Source organism: Ovis canadensis, chromosome 7 (assembly GCF_042477335.2).
Source record: "Ovis canadensis isolate MfBH-ARS-UI-01 breed Bighorn chromosome 7, ARS-UI_OviCan_v2, whole genome shotgun sequence".
Taxonomy (NCBI): domain Eukaryota; kingdom Metazoa; phylum Chordata; class Mammalia; order Artiodactyla; family Bovidae; genus Ovis; species Ovis canadensis.
In genome coordinates, this window is record NC_091251.1 from 22,584,452 (window position 1) to 22,609,315 (window position 24,864).

General features: G+C 41.1%; 1 protein-coding gene across 3 annotated transcripts in view; it reads right to left on the reverse strand.

The window, feature by feature from the left end:
• Window positions 1-24,864, reverse strand: part of DMGDH (dimethylglycine dehydrogenase) — a 71,673-nt gene that overhangs the window by 25,206 nt on the left and 21,603 nt on the right. For all 3 annotated transcript variants that reach the window (XM_069595374.1, XM_069595376.1, XM_069595375.1), the window contains 9 exons: window positions 23,267-23,515; window positions 20,430-20,628; window positions 13,059-13,228; window positions 12,434-12,587; window positions 10,278-10,443; window positions 9,687-9,817; window positions 8,171-8,388; window positions 6,374-6,531; window positions 3,871-3,930 (listed from right to left, as the gene is read on the reverse strand). In XM_069595374.1, the coding sequence (XP_069451475.1) occupies window positions 3,871-3,930; window positions 6,374-6,531; window positions 8,171-8,388; window positions 9,687-9,817; window positions 10,278-10,443; window positions 12,434-12,587; window positions 13,059-13,228; window positions 20,430-20,628; window positions 23,267-23,515 (1,505 nt within the window). The remainder of the gene's footprint in view (window positions 1-3,870; window positions 3,931-6,373; window positions 6,532-8,170; window positions 8,389-9,686; window positions 9,818-10,277; window positions 10,444-12,433; window positions 12,588-13,058; window positions 13,229-20,429; window positions 20,629-23,266; window positions 23,516-24,864) is intronic.

Below are 24,864 nucleotides of genomic sequence, written 5' to 3' on the forward strand. Positions count from 1 at the left end.
AGGGCAGGGGGCATTTTATAAGGGGAAAAAAATCTTTTGATCTTAATACTTCACCCTTAGTATTCGATCCTCTGTGGCCCTTGGCTGGGGTTTTATAGATTCAGTAATTCCCAGAAGAAAATTCCAAGAACATTTATGATTCTGACCAAAGGCAGCTGATTTTCCTTTTGTTTTTAATTAATGCACTTCTTTCATTTCCAACAACAACAAAAAACCACTAACTTTTTTCCCCAGAAAGTAACTTCCTCAGGAAAAAATTATAATATTATTCAGGTCAAGGGGTTTTAGACTTCACAGGAAACATTCAGGAGTTCTTACGCGTCTCATAGCACTTCCCATCTCTTCACAAGATGGTTCTGATATGTGCTATTGCACAACCCACCTCATACAGAGAATTATTTTTAGAATCAAGGTTAAGAATACATCCTACAACTTTAGTTCTTAAAGTTCCACTCATTTCAAGCTTCCTGAGATCTAAGAGCCATCAGGAGCCATCTCTTTAATTTTTAGACCTGTGGTCTAGCAAAGTGTTCAGTAAATAGCACTTAATAAATGTTGACTAGATGGATGAATGTGCACACACAGGTGTATTTGCTTCACATAAGCCAACACCACTGGGAGACCGACTCGGAGAGCTTTAAGAGTTAAGGAAGACACATGCCATCTTTATGATCTAAGATTTCTTCAGTGCTCCAGTTTTCTCTTCCCTACTTTTGTACCAGTTTTGAAAAGAACACAATTCATCCTAATGAGGCTGGCTCATCTCCTCACTCACCCATCTTCCTTCTTAAAATAGCCAAAGCAGCTATTCTGATCCTACCACAAGATACAAAATTCGTTATAACCAAAACATGACTGTGGGAGGTACTCACTGATAAAACGTAACAATGCAAATCTTATGATACATGTTGCCAGAAAATTTGGGGGCAGTTTTTCAAGGCTGATAAGCTCTTTATAGAGCTTTCCCTGGTGGCTCAGTGCTAAAGAATCTGCCTGCCAGCACAAGAGACTTGGGTTCAATCCCTGGTCTGGAAAGATCCCCTGGAGAAGGAAATGGCAACCCACTGCAGTACTCTTGCCTGGAGGACCCCATGGAGCCTGGCATGGGGTAGCAAAGACCTGGACACGACTTACCAACAGAATAACAACCACAAAGCCCTGGCTGAGACAGTGGTGAGTGAGAAAGCACTCACTGCAGCAAGGTCAGAGTTCAACCTGGGCAACACACGGCACAGCACCTGGGTCACTTCCCTGTGCTTCAGTTTCCTCATCCTCAAATAAAGAGGTGCAGGTGTCCTCCTAGCTCTGACACAGCCTACATCTCTGTATTTGTCTTCACATTATGGCATATACAGTCATTTTGCAGACACAGAAGGGCCAAGCAGGGAAGTCTACATATTTGCTTTGAAGGGTGAAAAAAAGAGAAAGAAATGATGTATAATAATTGGAGAATGCCAGGATCTAGGGGGTTGGTTTTGTTTTAAATACAAGTGTTTTCTGTTTGCTGCTTTGGTTTTCATATAACATCAGTTTCCCCAAGCCATGTGGACTTGCATTATATTATTCTTTAAAAGGTATGAAACCAGGCTGGGTAACAGCCTGGCACAGGAGTCAACTTATCAAGTGACACGGTTCAGTTTGTAATATAAGTAAGTTTTTCAGGAACCTGTTTTGCACTAGAGACTGCTACGGAACCAAGATAAAATTGTTGTGAAACCACCAAAAAAGCTCGAAACAAAGCTGATGCAACCTATTCACCTGTCTTGGAAATTAGCAAGCATTGCTATGGTTAGGCTGAAGCCCACGAACCACCTTAGTTATGTAACTGAAAAGCACCGGCTTGATTAGGTCCTGGTCCTTGTGCTGCATGGACCTTCCCCCAGTGAAAGCATTAGGAATTAACTTTATGACACCCGAATGAGAACAAACAATTCAGAAATCGTAAAAATAACATAAATCAAAGCCACTGTCTATGAAACAACTAACAGTCCTAAGCTGAGATTTGGTTACTGAACTAATTTAAAGGAACTAATAAACACACAAGTCAATCCACGCCTGCTTATAAATCATAAAGGGAGTTTTAAAAATCAAATAAACAATAATACCCAAACACTGAAGCAAAGAAGTCAGTTATCTATTTACCTACTGGTGACCAACAACAGAAGCTTAGCGCTTTCAGGAGCCAGGCCATTTTGATCCTTAGTTTTACACCACTAAACCAAGACTCATGTTAGCAGAAGGAGCAATCTGCTGCCAGGGTCTGCCCAAACTCCAAGCGCCTGCTTTCTCTGGTCTGGAGGCAGATGGTACATCGTAAAAACAAAAGTCATGGGGAAAATGTACAGAAAGATATTCCCTTTAAAACCCTTTAAGAGGTTCTTTTCCCTAAAATCTAATGCCATAAATATACATGTTTATGTTAATATCTTAGCTTAGAATTTGGAACTGATTTGGGGCATTAAAAAAGTTTCCTTAGCCTGATTCATATTCATGTGTTCACATATTTCCATGGAATATGAAAACAGCTTTTCCTTTAGCTGATTAACACCTAAGGCAGCACAGGACAGGAATTTTGGAATTCTAACAAATATCCTAAACAAAAACAGCTGCTGTCCTTATCCTTCAATATTACCACCAACTGTACCTCCAGTAAGTGCTTGTATAGTAACTAAGACACTGCTTAATAAGTATCTGAATCAGCTCAGGCTGCTATAGCAAACTAGCACAGATGGAGTGGCTTAAACAACAACAGCAATGAACTTCTCACTGTTCTGGAGACTGGTGAGTCCAAGATCCAAGGCCAGTTTTGTTCCCTGTGAGGTTTGTCTTCCTGGCTGGCAGACAGCCATGATCTTACTACATCCTCACATGGCAAACAGCAAGCTCTGATCTCTCTCCTTCTCATAAGAACATTGACCCCAATGTGGGGACCCCAAGAATGATGTCACCTAACCCTAATGACCTCCCAAAGGCCCCACCTCCAAATAGCACCATGTGGGGGTTAGGACTTCAGCCTATGGATTTTGGAGGGACATAATCACTTAGTCCATAATGGGATAACCTGGTTTATATTTGTAGGATTTGCAATAGGTGAGCTAGACTGTAATAAACTTGTCTTATAATATGCTTTTCCATGATGATTGTACACGCTGGTGCATCTCAGACTTTAGGTGCATTGGAATCCCCTGAAGCTTGTTAAAACACAGAGCACTTGGCCTGACCCTAGGGATTCTCATTTAGTAGGTTTGAGGTTTGAGTCAGTTCCTCATTTAGTGGAGAACTAAGGACTTGTATTTCTAGCAAGCTCCCAGATGACACTGATGCTATCTGTTTGAGAACCACTGATGCAGGTCAATATCAGTTATGACTCTCTGGGCCTGTATTGGCTTCTCAGTAATAACTCTTATGCTGAACATATTTGAAATGTGTCAGTTGCTTATAGGCAGATGTTGCATACCAAGATGCTCAATAAGCAGATGGACAGATCTGCTGGGTGAGGCCGCTTCATGCTGTTGAGCACCCAGGAAGAGTCAATTAATGCAGTATGTCTCATCAGCTAATTGTGACTTCACAAGTCACCAGGATTTACAAGACTACCTGCTGACATCTTATTCTTACTGATTTTTATCTTAGAATTTAGATTTGGTCTTCAACGTTGATGGATTCTTGCATCGACAAGCACATTAGAATCATTTGAACTGATATCAAATTTTGACAAAGCTTAACATGAAGCACTTAAGTAATGCTTACTATTTATGTTCAACTCATATGCCCTAAAGTCACACTTGGTTAAATTTTAAAGCATGGCTCTGTCATGAAACAGCATAATTTTAAGATTTATTTCAAGTACACTTTGGAATGTAAACATACCTTATTTAGTTTCACAAAAGATTCCAGTCCAGCTTCCAAGGGATTTGTATCACAGTTCATCTAAAAGGGAAACATGCATTTTAAATCTTAGATGAGTACAAGTGGTTTTAGTAACATCACTTTCACATTTATTTTTTAAAGAGAATACTTTTTCATTTGAAATATATAGATAGACAGATAGACATAGATATAGATTGTGAACTGGCCTCTAAAGTAATTTTTTAAATCTAAAATTCAAATGTAGCCTTTCAGCAAACACTGTTATTTTAATAGCAAATTGGATGCTAAAATTCCCAGCTTGTTTCCAAGGCTCTTTTGGTATAATAAACATTTGAGGGATGCCACAACAATGATATTCTTCCCAGAAACAAGCTTCTCATAAGCTTTTACCTAATAATTCTACATAAATATGTTTTGAAACATTATTAAGTAATTTATTTATCTTGCAATCATCCAGAAATCAGGATAAGTGGAGGAAAAAAACATATGGTAGGAAAATAGTTTCCACAGAGTTCAGGAGAGGGAAAAGGGGGAAAAAAGAGGTTGAATTTGGCTGTCATTACGATATACTTCAAGGGGAGCTAAAGCCATTATTTGGGACTAGACCTGATTTTTGTTTGTTTTGCGGTCACCAGTCTCTTTTGCACCAAGAGAACTGATCTAAACCCCATAAAAGGTAGCCAAACTCAACAAAAGAAAACACAGCCTTCGCATGACCTAGATGTGTGATATAAACTTGTTTTACATGATATAAAATTTGACCTCATATTTCCTAGTCAATCTGAGCAACTCTAAGATTATTTTTTACCTGCTCAAATTTTCAAAATTCCAGAAACAAGATGAGAATTTATTACTTAGGATTTTCTCAGTGTCTCACCCCAAACCTCATGCTTACTATAGCACGCGATATCATCTTGTGGATTTTAAGATGCTGTCCTCACCACACTGACATTTCTAAAGCCCGCATGTGCTCTATGATAAAAAGTCTACTTTTCAGACTATATTTCATTGATTAAAAATGTTTCAGAATTCCAGGAAAAATTTTAAGTCCAGATGCTTGATTGCTCTAATAACACTAGAGGGCGTGCTGGCACCGCTGGGAAATTAGAGGGGCTGGGATGGAGACAGAAGGAAATGAAAGGGGGAGAGCAGAGAAACGCTGCTCGTTCCTTGCGGAGAGTGGAGGCAGAGCTGCCCTCCCCGTCTCTCCCTGCAGCAGCATCCTCTGAGGACTCTGAGGATCCCTGCAACAGAGCACATTCTCTGTAAAGCAACAGCTGCCCCAGGGCTCTTGTTCTTTCAGTGACTCCAGGAGGCTGTATTGTCCACCTCAAAACCCACTTTCTTCTACCCTTGATCTAAATGTTCTAGGGACCCTGCCTGTGTTTTCAAACCTACTTTGCCCTCAAATTCACACTTTATGTCCTAGGCACTAACAATATTGTCCTAGACAATAACTCTGTAGGATAAAGACTCTCTCTCTTACAGAGAAGTGAAGTCTCTAGAGGGTTAAGGCCACATAATATGTGGTAGAGGATACATTCAAACTGCAGAGACTGTACCCTGAAGTACACCCTTTACAAAGGTCCCTTATCTAAGCTCTCATACCTAAAACCTCAATGCATTCCAAGAAAACAACTAGCGGAACTGAGAAAATTGAGATCTAAAGATAGTCTGCTATATTGGAGATAAAATGAGAGAACAGAGTTTGAACCACTGTTTGGACACTTCTGTGCAATCTGGACCACGTTGTTTATTGTTTCTTAGCGTGATTGTGTGTATAACTCCCACCTCCTTGCCCAAGAACCACCAATAATACCCTCTTCAGGGAGAGCTGAGCAGGTAGATGACATCATGCCTATGAAAATTGTGTGTAACTACACAAACAGAAACTTCTGAGTTCTCATTATTAACGATGGGTGTGGGCTGGACCAGCACATTCCAGACCACCAACCTTGCCCCTCAGAAAGACAGCTTTTGTTGTTACTTCCCCAAAAGGTGCAGAATAAGAAGGAAATGATGATAGACAATATGACAGAAGAGAAGGAAGAATTTTGAAAGGTGATCCCCAAATCCCATGGGGGTAGACAGGCTCCCTTGGGGCAGCCAAAGTCAGCACACAGAGGCAGATGTCCAGGGCTCTCTGCCAAGCAAGGGGAATTAAGGCAGAATAAACGTTGCATCACAGTTCCCCTGAATTTGTAACTGGGAAATTGAGGGGAAAAACCTTTGTCCCTAATTAAATAAAGTTTTCAGGACTTCCCTGGTAGTCCAGAGGTTAGGACGCCATGCTTCCCCTGCAGGTGGTGTGGATTCCAGCTCTGGTCAGGGAACTAAGATTTGGCCTGCTGTCCAATGTGGCAAAAAAAAAAAATTTTTTTTTTCTTACAATACATTCTTTCTCTTACAGTCAGAGCCAATGTTAACACAGTTAAACTGACCCTTGCATAAAAATCAGATACAACACATGTAAAATTTTCATAAAGATGATCGCATTTCAAACCTCTAACCCCCAGGCTCTGAAAGCTTTCTCCAGTCTTAAGGTATTCATGGCGTAGGTTCCAAAATTGTCAATTCCCTCCTCCTGGCCTGCATTCATGATAGCATCGTAAAGCGCTGCAGAATCTTCTTGTCTGTGGTACAGCTCCCAACCCAGCTCACCTGAAATACAGCGCACCAGAATAAGAACGACAATCACTAGGTCTAATGTGCATTAGCTAAAACACATCAACAAATGAGAGGTTCCACTTCTGCAAAATAGACACTGTAGAGTGATAAAAGCTCGGTTCCCAAAAAAAGTTGCAGCCAAGCCGCACTGCAAAGGAGCCTGCCATATAACAGATGTTTCTGGGCCCAATACTGCCCCACCCGCCACACAGAGAGCAGCATTTAAGACAACTCAGACAGATGGTGATTGAGGACTTACTCTTAATTCTCACCTTGGCTTCATAATGTTAAGTGAGGAATTAGCATGGCAAAGTTTATCAAGATAAGGAGTTCAAGGTTTAAACACCTCAACCCCCAACTCCGTGGCCCCAGATCGCAAGGCTTAAACATACAGGCCACTGATGACAATTATTCAGATGTTCCTCACTGTGGGATAGCCGGAGCCTCTAATGGCCCCCACTTCCTCCTTCTCCCCTACTTGATCATTTCATTCACCATTAGAACCACAGGCAAAAAAGAAAAGAAAATGAAACCCAACTCAAAGAGTCAGCTTATTTTTTACTTTGCTTATGTTTTATTCTGGTCGCCAGTTTTCCGAGGTTGGGTGGAGGGAGGATGGGGAAAAGAGAAGCCTAGGGAAGAGCTACGGCCTGTATGCCGTGTGCTCATCTTGTTCCCCGCGCGGAGGGCTAACGATGTGGTGCTTCTCCAGGACACGAGCACCGCGTACCCGAGTGAAGGCTGGGCGCCTAGCACTCCTGCAAAGGGACAAGGAGTCTAAAGGAGGTTAGGAGGGAGCCCAGAGAGCCTGTGGGGAACTGGAGAGCATTCATTCTTCCCTGTTTCTAGTACCTGCTACGTGCCATCAGTGCCAAGGAAGACTTCTCTAACACACTTAGAAAGAAAGATGAACAGCGGTAATGCTCTAAGGGCAGTGCCTGCCACATTCAAGATGTTCTCTAAGGGAGACCGCTTTGAATTCTCCCACATGGAATCAATCCTAAAGGAAATCAATCCTGAAAATTCACTGAAGGACTGATGCTGAAGCTGAAGCTCCAATATTTTGGCCACCTGATGTGAACAGCCGATAAAAAGTGTCATTTAGAAAAGACACTGGTGCTGGGAAAGATTGAGGGCAGGAGAAGAAGGGGGTGACAGAGGACGAGATGGTTGGATGGCATCACCGACTCAATGGACATGAGTTTGAGCAGCTCCAGGAGACGGTGAGGGACAGGGAAGACTGGCGCGCTGCATGCAGTCCACGTTGGTCACTGTGAGTGACCCCACTGGGGTCACAGTGTCAGACACGACTGCGCAACTGAACGACAACACAGAATCCGCTGGCCTGAACACCCTGTCATCCCTTCCAGCTATTCCAACAACTGTCCTCTTTGCACTTTCTCACCTACCTTTCTGAATGGTAGGCAGCTAGCTATGGGCCTGGAACCACAATTGGGAATCCGCAGAATGACTTTCTCAGACTCGGAGTGAATAAACGGAATTGTCAGAAGACTTGGGCAGGAGAAATCGTCCTCCAAAGTTACACTGGAGAGACTGAACGTGTGTGTGTGCACACATTTCCGGGTGCTTCTAAATTTTAGAGACTTACTCTCGGTTGTTTTCCGGTTCTTACCAGTATAAGATATCCTGATAGCAGTGACAGGAATGTTGGAAACCTTTAAAGACTTGGTTTGAAGAAACTTGAAAACATTATCACTAAGATCTTCAGAGGTCAGTTTCTGTAGGACCTTTCTTGAATATGGTCCTGCGACGCCAAGGACTCCAAGCTCATCAGTTATGTTTTTAATTTCAACATCACATCCACCTTTGATTGCCTCTTCCTCAATCCATCTGCATTTGAGATTCATAAACACTGTGTTAAGTCTTGCTGAAATAACACATGTTGGTAACAGATTATTTCTCTGAAGATATACGGTGTGTCTAAAATTACCAGAAAATCCCTAGCGTGTCATTTCCTATAATCAACAAATTTTTAAATTTGAGGAAACCGAGTCTCAGAGACAGTAAATGATTCTTTTTAAACTACTCACTTACAAATATGTGGGTGACTTTTCACATTACAGAAGGATCCTTCCACTTAAACAAGCTCTGCCACAAAATTTTTTCCAACAGTGACAGCCTTACTGCATTTAAACTAATGAGTCCATCTCGGGAAGTTAATTTAAATCCAAATTTTCTCTAATACCCACACATAGGAGACACAATTGTGCTGCTAAAGGTTAACAATGTGCCTGCCACCAGACACATGCTTGCTTTGACAATCACAAGGAGAAGATTAAAACTCTAAAGACTGGTTTCAATTTCTGAGTCTTGATTGGAAGGCAGTGAGAGAGGGTTTGCTTACAATTTACTGAGCAGTCCCTGGAGCTACACAAGTCTGTCATAAAATGATCTGGACGGACACAAAGCTAAGTGACTAGGATGGCTCCTAACGTTATCTTGGATAGGAGGATGGAATTTGCATCACCTTACAACTAGAGTGAGAGTCTGTTGGAGTAAGAGGTTTATCAAGCAACAATATTCCAAATATTTTTGAAATACTAAAGACAATGTATTTTAGAGTGGACTAAATAGTAAGTAGGCTGAAGATTTATGTGAAGGACAGAGTTGGCAAATCAATGATTTCAACACAGCGATGGGCCAGGGAGCACAAATATGGAAAAGAAAAAGGAAGAAAACCCGGGAGGCAACGCACTGACATGAACCAAATGTGAGCATCAGAATCAACAAGGCTAACTCGAGCAGGTCACTTTAACCCAAACTTCAGTTTCCTCACCTGAGAATGGGCATGATAAACACCCTGCAGATAAGTCTACTAAAAGAATTTACTGAGATAATGTGTAAAAACGGTTCTGACATATGAGTGATCCCTAATAGATAGGAGTTAATATTATTAGAACCAGTAAACCCACTGGTTTACTTTACCTTTGGGAGAGGGATGGTTATAGGGACCCTCACTTGAGTAATTTCCTATGAAAGACATGACATTTATTTAAAACAATAAGGTTTAAAGATTTTAAGTTGTATTTTCAATTACCGATTTAAAAAGCCCACAAAACATAAGTACCCTCGGTGCAAGACTGGATCAGTCATAAGGCATATCATTTTCTTAGGATGTGTACACTTACCTAAGATCATGAAGTTCTGACCCAGAACCAGTTACTAATAAAAACTCCCCAGGAGACTGGTGAGAGACAGTCAACTCAGCATATACTCGACCTTTTGGTGTTAACATGTGACTTATATTTGTAAAACCCACCTACAGAAAAGAATAAAATCTTAAGTATCCTTTCAACGCCACATGGAAATAAAAATGTGGATGTCAACAATGTAAGACATCTGAATCTTTTATATCAATTGTGTGAACTATCTGTAAACCTAAACCCATTCATTTTGAAGTTTGCAGTTGAAATGATCATTATAATTACTGATCACAAAAATTACATTTCAACCAATCTGGGGGTTCCTGTTGACACAATTAAACCAAGCCATATGATCCTTAGATAATAATTCAGTCAACAAAAATTTAAATTTGAAAATTAGCTAGAATGTCCTTCACTAGTTAAAGAATTCTCATGTTCATACAGAAATCATTAGGTGAACTGAAATAACACATTGGTTTTTTGAAATAACACATTGGTTTTTTGAAATTGAGGGGATAGAAATTAAGCAGGCCAGGATCCTGGACCTTATACCCCTACCCCTATAATGTTATTTACCTTGGGAATAACATTTGCAAAGACATGGTCCAACAATCTAATGGAGTCTTGGCCTTTGATGTTAAACTTGCCAAACGGTGACAGGTCAATCACCCCTACTCTTTGCATAACCTGTTGATACTCGGAGCCCACAGGCTCAAACCAGTTTGTGCGGTGAAAACTTGGCCTGAAACACAAAACAAGTTATTTGTTTTTTAAAAAAAATTCAGAATATTTTTATAAGCTTTGTGTGCTCCATCATGTCCGACTCTTTGTGACCCCATGGACTGTAGCCCACGAGGCTCCTCTGTCCATGGAATTTTCCAGGCAGGAATACTGGAGTGGCTTGCCTCTCCAGATTCCTACTCCAGAGACTCTTCCTGACCCAGGGATCAAATGTGTGTCTCTTACCTCTCCTGCATTGGCAACTGGCTTCTTTAGCACTGAGACACCTGAGAAGCCCTAACAAGCTCTACTTGTCTAGACATTTTCATCTGGGGGAAAAATGCCACCTGTTCTACAAGTCATATCCTGGAAACTGATTTTTTAAGTTACTCATCTATCACTTGACCTATTTCACAGTGAATGAAGTATTAATTAGCTAGAAAATAAGGTAGGCTATGTGGGCTCTCAGATTTGAAAAAGAGCTTAAAATCACCCAGTCCTTTAGTTGTCAACCTTGTTACGTATCAGAAGCACCTGGTGGAGTATTTTAAAAATACTACTTTGGGGGACATAAAGCAGAATATATGGGGGGTAGAGCTATCTTGTCTGGTGCTTCTCAAGTGTTTCTGTAAATACGTCACTTGCGCTTGTTACAGATTCTGATGCAGCAGGTCTGGGGAGGGCACCAGATGCTGCCCTCTAACAAGCTCCCATGTGATGCTCATGCTGGCCACCTGGAGTAAGCAAGCATCTGGCCCAATATCTTCCATTTTTAGAGAAAAGGCACAAAGTGACTTCCGAGGCCTTTGTACTAGTTAATGACAGAGCGGGGCCTGGAGCAAAGGTCTACTGACTGACTCATTATGCAGGGGCCTTTCTACTTGACAGAGTAGACTATTCATGTGGTATTTTAACTTCAGAGGAGGATATGGTTTCAGTGGTTTAATTATTAAAATAGTAGAAAAAACAGGCCAGGTCCAAATAGTACAACATGAAGAATAGATCTGGCATTTATCTGGGTCACTTAGGAAAAAAAAAAACAAGCCAGTATTTTGTCCGCAGGTGATCTCCATTGGCTGACTACAGAGTCCAAATTCATTAATCAACAATTGGCCCACTGCTATACTTTGAACCGTTTAGGTCTGATTGTAAAGTAGACATAAAAATCTGCTTAAATAAGCAAAGTAACAGTCAAGAAAAGGTAACAACTTGGAAACTTGCTTTCTCTTGGTTTGTGTCTTCTCATGAGAAAAAAGTATGTAATCATTATTAATCCTAAATATAAGGATGGTATGCGACCCAAGTACTATGTCAACAACTTTAGAGGAAATCAGAGAATCGTTTCCGTTATATGCTTTATGTTTTAGCTTAACCTAAAATAGTAAGTAAATGACCTTTTGCCCTAGTTTATCAACAGTGCATATAATTTGCATAATTCATTGCACACACATTAGAAAGCAGTAGCTTTCAGCTATTCCCTTATAAACAGAAAATCCATATTTCCATACTGTTTTCATACTATGTGATTTGACCAGGCATCTTAAATCAAGGTAAACCTTGAAAAGCCAAATAAAGAGGATTTGGAGAGGGTGGGAAAGGTTCCTCTGAGCAGTTGGAAAATTTCAAGCAGAGGCTTCACTTGGGCCGATTGTAGGTTTCTCAAGGCCACACGGGTCCTTAATGTGGGCCAGGGTCCCATGGGATAAACTAAGGCCTCCACTGCACAGAAATTATCTTTATGGAAAAAGGCTCAATGCTGTTTGGAATAGGGCAGAGTGAAGGGGTGGGAGGAGGATATGATGCTTCTCCGGGGTTCCCCCATTCCAGTCCCAGAGTTCATTCTGCAGTCAGAGCCACAGGTAGGCTAAGTCACTCGTTTACCTGTACCCAGGGTCCTGGCCTGGTTTGTAGAGCCAGTGTGGGGGATATGGGGCTTCTCTAGGGTCCCTCCATCCCACTCCCAAAGTTCACTTTGCATTCAGAGCCACGGGTAGGTTAAGTCACTCATTTACCTGTACCCAGCGTCCTGGCCTGGTTTGTAGAACCAGTGTGGCTGCTCCCAGCCTGCATGGAACCCCATGGAACACTTAGACTCCAGGGTTTTATAAAGCCCACTGACTCGCTGAGTCGGCCTCCCAGCAAATCGTTCTTCTTTAGGATAACCAACTGAAAAAAGGAAAACCCATACCCTAAATAACACAGAACCAAAACTACAAAGTATTCTGAAGGGATTCAGAAAATGGAAAACACAGTACTTAAAAATCCAGGAGCTATATATAGATATATACATACACATAGCATGCATGTAAAATAAACATATATAAGCCTAATACATAAGCATATATAATAATACATATTAAATTTACATTCTCAAGAAACCAAAACCATTTATAATGATCATCAAAGGTAAAGTAAAAATAGGTTTAAAAGTTAAAATCACTGATGCATTCCTCACATTGAAGACATATATCCACATAGATTCCTTTTTTGTTTTAGCAGCATATGCTTTTTAGACTGCCTAACCATTCCCCAATGATGCACAGAATAAAAAGCATCTAGAGTCAGAGGCGCTGTAAGTCAGTTCTGAACAGACAGACAATTCTGAACTTCACAGACAGCAGTAAATTTGCGCCTTACCAATATTGTTGAATCCGTAAGACTCCCTTGCTTTGGCCTTGGTGTACTCAGTTGTTGTCCATTTGCCATAGCGATTGGGATCCAATTCTATCAGATCAAAAGGTGGTTCTCCACGCAGGATCCAGTCACTGAGATATTTCCCAACCCCACCAGCATGGATTATGCCGTATCTTTCAAATATAGAAATAAATACCCTGTTATTAACACATATTACTTTCCAGCAATGAAACGTGTCCAAACATTTCACAAGGCCTCAAAGCTGGAGTGTTCTGTGCTATTCAGAACACACAATCAACATAATCTTTATACTATCATCTTTTTCCTCAAAAAAAAAAAGTTTAAGCATCCAAATTAAATATGTCTGACTTGATAACTAGTTAGTTTCCACAGTTTCAAGAGATGCATGTCTGTAAAATAGCCTATGACTCTTAGCTAGTAAGGATCTCGCTCTAGGAAAATAGAGGCAAGGAAGCACACAGGCAGATGTGCTTGGTGCGTTATGTTGAGCTATGATTATTCTCACTAATAGGAATCTTGCAAGACAAATATGTGCACTCTGGTGCGGCACACCCATCCCTTCTCGGACTCAGTTTAGTTTAGGTCCCTTTAGCAATGATCTCTGTACAAGGACTTGGGCCATAATCATAGAGGCACACGGACAAAGAGGCAGTCACCCAAGGACTTGTGGGGAAGAAGGGGAGAAACAATGGCACCTGTATTTTGCAACCAATGAGTCACTCGGTGTGGAGGATTAGCTTGTTTCTATACCCACATGAAGATACTTTAAAACCAAAAACATGGGCTTCCCTGGTGGCTCAGTGGTGAAGACTCCACCTGCCAATGCAGGAGATACAGGTTCAATCCCTAATCTGGGAAGCAGCTAAGATCAGGGAGCATGGCTGTAGATCTTATGCAGAGCTGAAGAGCAATTAAGCCCACCGGGTGGCTCAGAAGGTAAAGAATCCTCCTGCAAAGGGGGAGACCTGGGTTCAATCCCTGGGTTGGGAAGATCCTCTGGAAGAAGGCATGACAACCCACTGCAGTATTCTTGCCTGGAGAATCCCCATGGACAGAGGAGCCTGGTGGGCTGCAGTCCATGGGATTGCAGAGAGTCGGACACGACTGAGTGACTTAAGCAGAGAACAGCACAGCCACATATATTGAGCCTGTGCTCTAGATCCTGAAGCTGCAACTACGGAAGCCTGTGTGCCCCAGAGCCCCTGCTCCTCAACAAGAGAGGCACCGCACCGAGAAGCCTGTGCACCGCAGCGAGCGTCGCCTCCACTTGCTGCAACCAGAGGAAAAGCCCAGGTAGCAGTGAAGACCCAGCGCAGTAAAAATCAAACGAATAATTAGTTTCTAAAAGACCAAGAAGATAAGTGGCAAGTCATTTTATATCAGATGGAGGAATTGGGTTTAACGTTACCCATGTGAGGTTCTACCTACTCACTCTTCTGGGTAAAGTCTTGGGTGGTTCATCTGTGGTTTAAGTCAACAGAAGCTTTCAAGGAATTGGATGAGTAGGGAGTCACGGGGAGAGGACTAGGAGCAAAAAGTAGCCACATGAGCAAACGTCAAAATGCAAGAAATTCCAGTACCCCAGATGACAACTACTTAGCCAGCACTGAAGCTTCTAAAAACATGGGAGGACCTTAGCAAAGACTGGAAATGCTAACTACCTTTTTCTACAAGATACCAATTTTACTGTTTCATAAAAATGATTTATATCATTTGTTATAATGATATATTTCCTTATATTTGTTATCAGGACATTTCTTAAGCAGGATAAAGAGATAGCAATTTATATTTCTCTACATAATTTTGAAAAAAGACTTGATTTGGCTCATCCAAATCACCCACAATCTCACTAAGTATCAAGAAAGCAAAAAAAATTAAATATATGCTTAAAATAACTGCGAACTATTTGCATAAACTGTTTATTCACTTAACCAGTTCCAGTGTCTGACTACAACTGTTACCGTTTTTGAGAGCTAGAGATACTGTTTACAAGGCCTGAAACTATATAAAGATCTTTTGGCATTCACTGAGAGCTTACCATTTACCAGGCATTGTTTCCCCCTAACATCTACCAGCTGATTTATGCTTTAGCAACTGTATTTTACCAGTGAGAAAACCAACCTGCACACAGGAGTTAAATAAGGCTGTCACACTGCAATAAAGTGCAGATTTAGGATACAAACTCAGTCATCTGACCCCAGTACACACTCTATTATTGGACTTTACTTCTTTAATGGTCTTTTTTTTTTTTTTCTGCCAAGACACACATAACAGAATTAATATCCTTGGCAGACTCCCTGGGCATAGCCAGGGTTGTGCTTTGGTTTCGTGTGGACTCACTGCCAGACCATCATGTTCTTTATCTTTCAACAATGCATATGAGTAAATAAATAGGCCAGAGTGCCGCTGCTTGAGGCGAATCCTGAATATAACCTATTTATTTATTTTTATGTTAAATGTGTTTATTTTTTTTTAAACTTCAGAGTTTTTATTTTATACTAGGGTATAGCTGGTTAACAATGTTGTGATTTGTTCCAAGTGGACAAAGAAGGGACTCAGTCATACATATATATGTATCCATTCTCCCCCAAATCCACTCCTATCCAGACTGGCACATAACATTGAGCAGAGTTCCATGTGCTATACAGTAGGTGCTTGTTGGTTATCTGTTTTAAACATAGCAAAAAGGAAATTCCCACAAACTTTAGCCCTATAACCCTTATTAAGTTAAATGTAAAATCTCATACAACACATCTGTTGAGATGGATGAAACATCTGTTGAGAGCCCAGAGTGATTGAGAGTGAAATGCATAGAGTAAGAGAGATCTGGGTATAATTCTTGTTCTGCCACTGCCAGTTGTGTGACCTTGCAAGTTGTGTGACCACCCTGAGCTTTAGTCTCCTCACGTGCACACTTTATGGTGCTGGTGGAGAATTAATTGACATGGCATTTTAAAGCAGGTAGTAGGCAAGTGATACATGGTGGCTGTTGGGTCCTTATATAACCAACAACAGAGTATGCCTCTGCCCAGTGGAAAAGATTTTCATAAGGAGGTAATGTATAACATGGAAGTGAAAGGGAACTTGCTGAGGAAAGAAGAGTTAGGCTTTTCTTCTATGTCTAGCATTTATCTGCATAACCCATTATTACATGGCCCAGCTGCTATGCCTTCTGAGTGTTTGTGTCTGCTTTTTTATAATAACTGTTAAACTGTCAGGCATTACATCTTACAGCACTCTCCTGTCTTTAAATTTGCTGTTTGTAATCTATTCTAAGCCAAGATAACTAGACTCAGTTCAGTACAACTCATTAAACATCTGGGGAGGACTGTGTTAGTCACCTAGAAGCAGGAGGACTTGCTATATTTGGGACAAAAGTAAAACAGTTTTGACTAGAGTAATGAAAATGAGCACTGGCATATCTGCAGACAGTTTGCAAATACTTATTCTCTGGACTAGAATAACAGACAATACTGAGATGTGATCCCTGGGCCCCTCTCCAGACTACTGAATCAGAATCTATAGGAGGGGGTTGTATGGGAATTACATTTGCTTGTTGGTTTTCCAATTCAACACATCTCTCATGGATTCTAACGACAAATAATAGGAATTTCACAGGTAAGATGCAAAGGAGGATGAAAAACACATGCAACTAAGGACAGAGTTGAGATTTCGCTTTTTAACAAACCCAGTGGCTCAGTGGTAAAGAATCCGCCTGCAATGCAGGAGACTCAGGTTTAATCCCTGGGTTAGGAAGATCCCTTAGAGAAGGGAACGGCAAGCCACTCCAGTATTCTTGCCTGGAAAATCCCATGGACAGAGGAGCCTGGCAGGCTACAGTCCACGGGGTCACAAAAGAGTCAGACACGACTGAGTGACTCAACAACAACAGGTGATTTTGATGCTCAGCCACATATATGGAAACCACTGGCCTTCAGAACCGTGGACGGGATCCCTGGTATAAGCTGGAAGGGGCAGTTGACATAAGCATTCCACCGTGTTTCGTGAGAACTATTTTAGCAATCTCAACTTTTAAATAACAAAAATGCCTTTTGGGGTTAGGCCAGATTGGTCAGAGAGAGTGAGGCACTTTGATCCATCCCTACCATTTGTCCTTCCCACTCACCTCACAGAGTGTACAACCTGGGGAAACTGCTCAGAACAGTCAGAGCTGGATGTCGACATCAACCTCACACAAGCAGATACAATGTCTAGGTGATAAGTAACTAGTGTTCTAAAGAAAGCAACTTCCTGCTTACCTTAGTAATAGGTGTTCTATTAAAGTATAAATATCATGAGACCAGGTATACTGTCTGTTTGTTCATAGATAAAGAGCAATGATTCACAAAATGTATTGACTAAATCAATATTCAGTGATTCAGTTAATTGCAGAATCAAAAATAAATACAATATTTAGGAATAAATTTAGCAAAAGAAGCGCAAAACTTATACTCTAATAACTACAAATCACTGTTGAAAGAAATTTTAAAAATCCTAAACAAACGGACTTTCCTGGTAGCTCAGCTGGTAAAGAATCCGCCTGCAATGCAGGAGACCTGGGTGTGATCCCTGGGTTGGTAACAGCTGCTGGAGGAGGGCATGGCAACCCACTCCAGTATTCTTGCCTGGAGAATCCCCATGGACAGAGGAGCCTAGTGGGCTACAGTCCATGGGGTCACAAAGAGTCAGACACGACTGAGTGACTAAGCTCACACACAGCACACAAACAAATGGAAGAGATCCCTTTTGTGTGAATCACAAGACTCAATATTGTTAAGATGGAAATACTCCCCAAGTTGATCTACAAAAACGCAATCCCTATGGAAATCCTAGGTGGTTTCTTTAGAGAAATTGACAAGCTGGTCCTAAATGTTACGCAAAAATATAAGAAGCCCAAATAGATAAAACGATACTGAATAAGAATAAAGTTGGAAGAGTCACATTTCCCAGTTTCAGAACTTGGTGAAAAACTACTATAATCAAGGCAGAGTGGTACGGGCCTAAGAACAGACCCACTGACTAATGGAAAAAAATTGAAAGTCCAGGAATAAATCCAAACTCATACAGTAAACTGATTTTTTACAAGGATGCTGTGGGACAATGAAAAAATAAATATTTGGCCTTTGTCCTCAGTTCCTGGCATAGAGCTCCTAACACTTTTGGAATTTATATTTTTTTGTATGCTACGCTAACAGTTGGCTCCATGGAGAGGGGGCAGGGGAACCAGAAGGCTTCAGAATAGAGGCTGGTCACCAGAAGTTTAATCACCAGTGATCAATGGTTTTAATCCATTGTGCCTATGCAATGAAGCTTCCGCAACAACTTCCAAACCACAGCGTTCAAAGAGCCTTTCGGTTGGTGAATCCACTGAAGTGCCAGGAGGATGATGCACCAGAGAGGCTCATGAAGGCCCTGCAGCAGATCCTCCCTCCCAGACCTTGCCCTGCACTTCCCTTCCATACGCACTGTTCCTGAGTCGCATTCTGGAGAATAAGCAGGTAAAACTAAGCAAGTTTTCCTTGAGTTCTGAGAGTCATTCTAGTGAATTAGCAAAACTGAGGAGGGGTTGCGACCTCCAAATCTGTAGGCATTCAGTCAGAAGGACAGGTGATACCTGGAAATTGAAACTGGTATCTGAAGTGAGGATGGTTTTGTGAGACTGAGTGGGGTCTGCACTCTGAGAGTGAGCAGCAGATTTGAACTGAAATTGTTGGACACTCAGTTGGTGTCCGAGAACTGGAGAACTAAGTGCTGGTGTCAGAAGTAACATCAGAAAAAAAGACATCACAGATGCCAACACTATTTAGTGAGTAAGAGCAGTCTTTCAACAAGTGATGCTGGGACAGTTGGCTATCCTCAAAAGAATCAAGCTGCGTACCTACCTCACAGCACATACAAAAATTAACTCAAGATAGATTAAAGACCTAAATGTAAGTGTTAAAACTATAAAACTCTTAGAAAAAAATAAAGGTATAAATCTTCATTAACTTGGATTAAATAGTAGTTTCTTATATATGATATCAAAACTACATTCAAAAAAAAGAAACACATACACATTTTGGACTTCATGGAAATTAAAATTTTTGTGCTTCAATGGATATCATCAAGAAAATTTTAAAACCCACAGAAGGGGGAAAATTTTGCAAATCATGTATCAGATAAGGGTCTTATATCTAGACTAAAGAACTTTTACAACTTAACAATTAAAAGACTAATAATCTAATTTCTTAAATGGGCGAAATATACAAACAGACACTTCTCCAAAGAAGATACACGAGGGATGCACAAAAGAAACACTCCCACATGCGCAGGCCTGCGTGTTGACTCTATAGGTGATTCCCTAGGCTCCCAGGTCCATTATACCTTCCAGACTCACAGCTCCATCTGGTTTTCTACCTCTGAATGTTCTGAAGACTTAAACTTAACACTGTCACAAATTCAACTCATTATCTTCCTGGTTGTTGCTTCCTCTGACCTCAGCAACCACAGGAGTAAATTGGAAAGGTTGCCATCATTTGCTCCTTTTCTCTCTCCCTTAAAACCTAATGCAGTCTGTCACCAAATCTAAGTAATCTTGCTTCCTATCTCTCAGTCCCCACTGCTGCTTCCTTAGTTCAGACCCCAACCTCTCTATGGTCCTAGAAGAACAGCACCCCAGGCAGTCTCGCGCCTCTGGTCAGACTTCCTGCCTTGTTCTCAGCTATAGCCCAGTGCCCAGCAGTAGACCTGGCACAAAGCTGGCCAATCACCAATCATCAGTTGGATAAATGGCCAAACAAAATGGGGAAGGAAAAATAGAATATTAGAAACCGTGATATGACAGTAAAATAGGCTTGACATTAATATTCACCAAATTAATGGGACAAATGTTAGAGATGAAAGATCAAATGGGTAATGGAACCATAAATAGTAAGCAGCTTGAGTAATCATAAAGAAACAAATCATGTTGAACAAGTATGAATTATGGTGAAAACTACATCAGATATATTACACATTTGATATTTTAAATTATCTTTGTCATATTGTGTTATGAAAACGTCCGTGTAAAAGTGGGGCAAATTCATTCATCTGAACATTTCGCAGCATGAAAGGAGACATAAATAACGGAAGTGGCAAGAAGTATGCAAAGAGAAAATTCCAGGAAATCACTGCCCTTCTGTGAACAAATCGGTCAAACCTATACAAGTCAAAGTTTTAAGACTGAAAATTTTTATTCCTTTCACATCATTGCTCACAAAAGGGAGAAAACTCTCTGCCTCTGCCCCGTTTTCCATTTTTGGCCTGAGATTATGGGGCAAGACTTCTCTAAAATATGTAACTCTAATCAATGTTGAGTTACATAGAGATACTCACCCAAAACCTACAGCCACCCAGTAGTTTCGGACCCCCTGATGGGGCCCCACCATAGGCAGAATGTCAGGAGAATAGGTGATGGGCCCGTTGACGGTCCTGATGATGTCAGCCTTTTTCAAGACTGGAACCAAGTCCATGGCAGCTTCAACGTGTTCCATGATTCGGTCTAGATCAGACTCAAAGAGCTCCTTTCCAAAACCTGAAAAGAAATGCCAGTGTTCGGACAGAAAAGTAGAAATATTGTGTGACATCCCTAATGTGTGGAATCTAAAAAGAAATGATACGAATGAACTTATTTACAAAGCAGAAACAGACTCACAGACTTAGAGAATGAACTTATGGTTGCCCGGGGTTGGGGGCAGGGGGAAGGGATCGCTAAGGAGTTTGGGATGGACATATACACACTGCCATGTTTAAAGTGGATAACTGACAAGGACCTACTGTATAGCACAGGGAACTCTGCTCAATGTTACGTGGCCTCCTGGATGGGAAGGGAGTGTGGGGAAGAGTGGATGCATGTATATGTATGTCTGAGTCCCTGTGCTGTCCACCTGAAGCTATCACAATATTGTTCTCAGCTAGAACCCAATATACAAAATAAAAAGTTAAAAAAAAAAAAAAAAGAAATGTCATTGCGGTGAGGATACCACACCTGTCTTGCCATGCACTCCAAAGTGACTTAAATCCCTGAATCCAAGCTTACATTTAAAGATGGCCTAGGAGAAAGTTACTTTTCTTTTTTCTTTTTAAATGCTATGCTTGATATTCGCTATCAACAGATGAGTATTGTTATATTACCATATTATATACTGAGAATAATAATGTTATTTCTTGAAACATTAAATCATGAAAGATAACCTTTATAATATAAAATTTTATTTTATTCATATTAGCAGTTTCCAGTATTTAATCCGATCACAATTTTAAAAACCAACAATAACTTGGTTTGTCAAGAGAGATCTTTTATCCTTCGATTAACTACAAAATTCTGTTTCATCCTCTCAGGTGAGGGCAAATGGGAGTTGACAAAGTCGTGTCAGGACACTGGGGATAAATGGAAAGCCACTTTAAGATGCAGATAATGGATTCTAGATACCTTTTAACTCTCACCAGGGAAGGAATGGCAAGGAGGCCTCATTCTTCAAGCCCCCTGCCACACACACATTGAGGACTAGAACACTGTGAAGAGTCAAGGTCTTGGGACACAGTCATCTCCTCTGTTGTGAAAGGCACCAGATGAGCTGCTAAAAGAATGCCCCCAGCGGCGCTGGTGGTGTTCCCACACAGCAGCCAGCCAGCCCCTTCTTGCTCCTCTGTGGACAGTCTGTCGGGTCAGGGAGGCCTGCAGATCACGGGGGTTAGACCCGAGCATGTGGGCACCCAGGGCCAGCCAACAATCTGGCTCTTCCTCCAACCAGAATTATTTAAATATTTCTTCAACATTTATGTGGAGGAGAGGCTGCCGGCACAGAGGAAGGACCTAGAGGTAGGCTCCCAGGTGGCAGCTCAGCCTGCCCTCTGGGATGGGAGCTACTCCCCTCAGGCCCAAACGTGCAGAGCCCACTGTGCAAAGCCAAGCACTTAACTGGCTGGCCTGACGTCTATGGAAGGTGGTTTATCATGTGCAGTAACTGGGCAAAGATGTTCTTTGAAGACTAGGAGGGAGGGATTCATTCTGTAGCCCAAGCAGCTTATCAAAGTAAATTCCAGAAAGCACTATCATCTGCATTTCTTCATATTCTCTATAATATTTGTGTGCCAATGACATTTTAGCTCCTTCTATAGACTAAAACCCAAGATGCCTCCTTAGGTGACCCAATCCTTCATCTGGCTTTGCAGAAAAGTTTCATGAAAAAATTTTTTTAAAAATAAAAGTAAATAAATAAAACAGGTTTTTTTTTTCTCTCTTACAGAACTTAAAAGAGAAACTATGGTACCTCCAGAGTTAGCAGGGAGGCCTAAGCCTTTTCCACATCCATTTATGCAGCAGGAGACAGCTTCAGTTCGCAGTTCAACCTGTCCTGTTCTGTTGTAGATTTTAAGGCTTTCATTCTTTTTTTTTTTTTAATTTTAGTTTATTTTTTAAATTTTAAAATCTTTAATTCTTACATGCATTCCCAAACATGAACCCCCCTCCCACCTCCCTCCCCATAACATCTTTCTGGGTCATCCCCATGCACCAGCCCCAAGCATGCTGCATCCTGCGTCAGACATAGACTGGCGATTCAATTCACATGATAGTATACATGTTAGAATGTCATTCTCCCAAATCATCCCACCCTCTCCCTCTCCCTCTGAGTCCAAAAGTCCGTTATACACATCTGTGTCTCTTTCTCTGTCTTGCATACAGGGTCGTCATTGCTATCTTCCTAAAATCTGCAAGCAATAAATGCTGGAGAGGGTGTGGAGAAAAGGCTTTCATTCTTAACAGGCTGCATGCCTAGCTCTGATACCTGTTGTGTTACCAACTGTCAAAGCACAAGAGGAGCTGTATACAAATCTAGAAACTAGATCAAGTAAGCAGAGGAGTGAGAAGGAAGAGGGGAAGCAGGAGGTTGGTGTGGCCAGGTAAAAATTAGCTGGGGCTTTCCAAAGCAGCGGGGAGCACTATTTTTTCAGCTTTTCTACCACCAACTCTCTTTCCTTACTCGTTGCTGTGATTGTTCAAAGGGGTATGAGAACAGAATTTGCCTCAAAGCCCTCACCTCCAATGTTCCAGATTATCTATCTGATGGTCTAGTATCACGGTGTCATCTTATTCTACAAACAACCCAGAGCGTCGGGAGGGACAACATATACGTGTCCGACCGGCACGTACTTCTGTTTGCCGAACCCACCTGGGGGGACTCCACTGGTGACCCATGAGTCCTGAACTTTCATTTTCTCCTGACTTTCATATGGACCAAACAAAAGCCCATCCCTTTCCTGTCGGAGGTAAAATGATCCTTCCAGGTCGCGGAGCACCGGGAGTTCTCGCTTTAAAGCTTTCACTTCAGGGATGGTCGATGTGATAATATATTGATGCTGAACCGGAATGAGAGGATGTTCTAGTCCGATCATCTTTCCTACTTCACGAGCCCAAAATCCTGAAATAAGAAAAAGTATTAGAAGATGTCACTTCACATAAAAATGCACCACAGATGGCCATCGATATGGCTATTTCAATTAAAAGAAAACATTTAGAAGAATTCAGTACTCATGACAAAGTCTGAAGAATGTCATAACAACACCAATGAACTTATCCATGATACAGAAATAGACTCATCGGCATAAAGAACAGACTTGTGGCTGCCAAGGAAGGGGGAGGGACAGAAGGGGAGTTTGGGGTTAGTAGATGCAAACTGGTGTGTATAGGATGGATGAACAACAAGGTTTTACTGTATAACACAGGGAACTATATTCAATATCCTGTGTAAACCATAATGGAAAAGAATATGAAAAAGAATGTATGTGTGTATATGCATATATATGTATATATATATACATAACTGAATGGCTTTGCTGTACAGAATAAATTAGCCCAACTTTGAAAATCAACTATACTTCCCTAAAATGAATTTTTAAGAAATGAATGTCCATAACAACTTTAAACTTTTTGTCATTGCAAAACTGAATGGGGGAAGAGAAGACAATATTTTATACTACCCCAGAGTGCTGAAGAATCTAAGGGAACTCCATTTCTGAAAAAGTATTTTGCCCTAAACAAAGGTATGAGGAAAAAACCCTTTGAAGGAAAAAATAAACAACCCAAATATATAAAATGTCACAAATATTAAAAAGACAGTAATGGACTGACCTTACTTGTACAACAGGGAGGTCAGGCAATGAAAGAGACCCCATGTAGCTGTGATCAGCATAATAATATGCAAAATAAAACTCTGCTAGTCAGCCCTCTATCCCCCAGACTCTAGTCTCTCCAAATCCTGGGAGCCTAAAATTCTACAAATACAGAATTGTTCTGTCAACTTAAAATTTGAAAATGTATATTCTTTGGGAAAGATAACAACTTAAGTTCTCTGTTATATTAAAAGTTTAGTTTGACTATGTTTGTAAAAACACCCTTTCTTGCAAGGGCAGAAGGCATCTTGAGCAGGAGGGAGGCAGTGCTCCAGCAAAGGGGACTGGGCCCATAGGTAAGCGAGCATTCCCACAACCTGTTTCCCTTCACAGTGGGCATGGGCACGTCATCTTGGGGGACACTAATATTACTTTTTTCTAATTGCAAAAGACAGAACCAGATAAGTGGTGGCTGAAAGGACCCTTGATTCTCTCCCCTCCCCAGTGACTCTTCAGTCTACAGATGTGGAGCTAAAGTCCAAAATGATAAGGAGACATGCCCAAGCTCATACTGGGAGACTCTGGAGTGGTCACATGCTATTGGTTTTCTGGCTACAGAAAGACTATTCTAAAAATCCAAGACATATTCAACTGCATA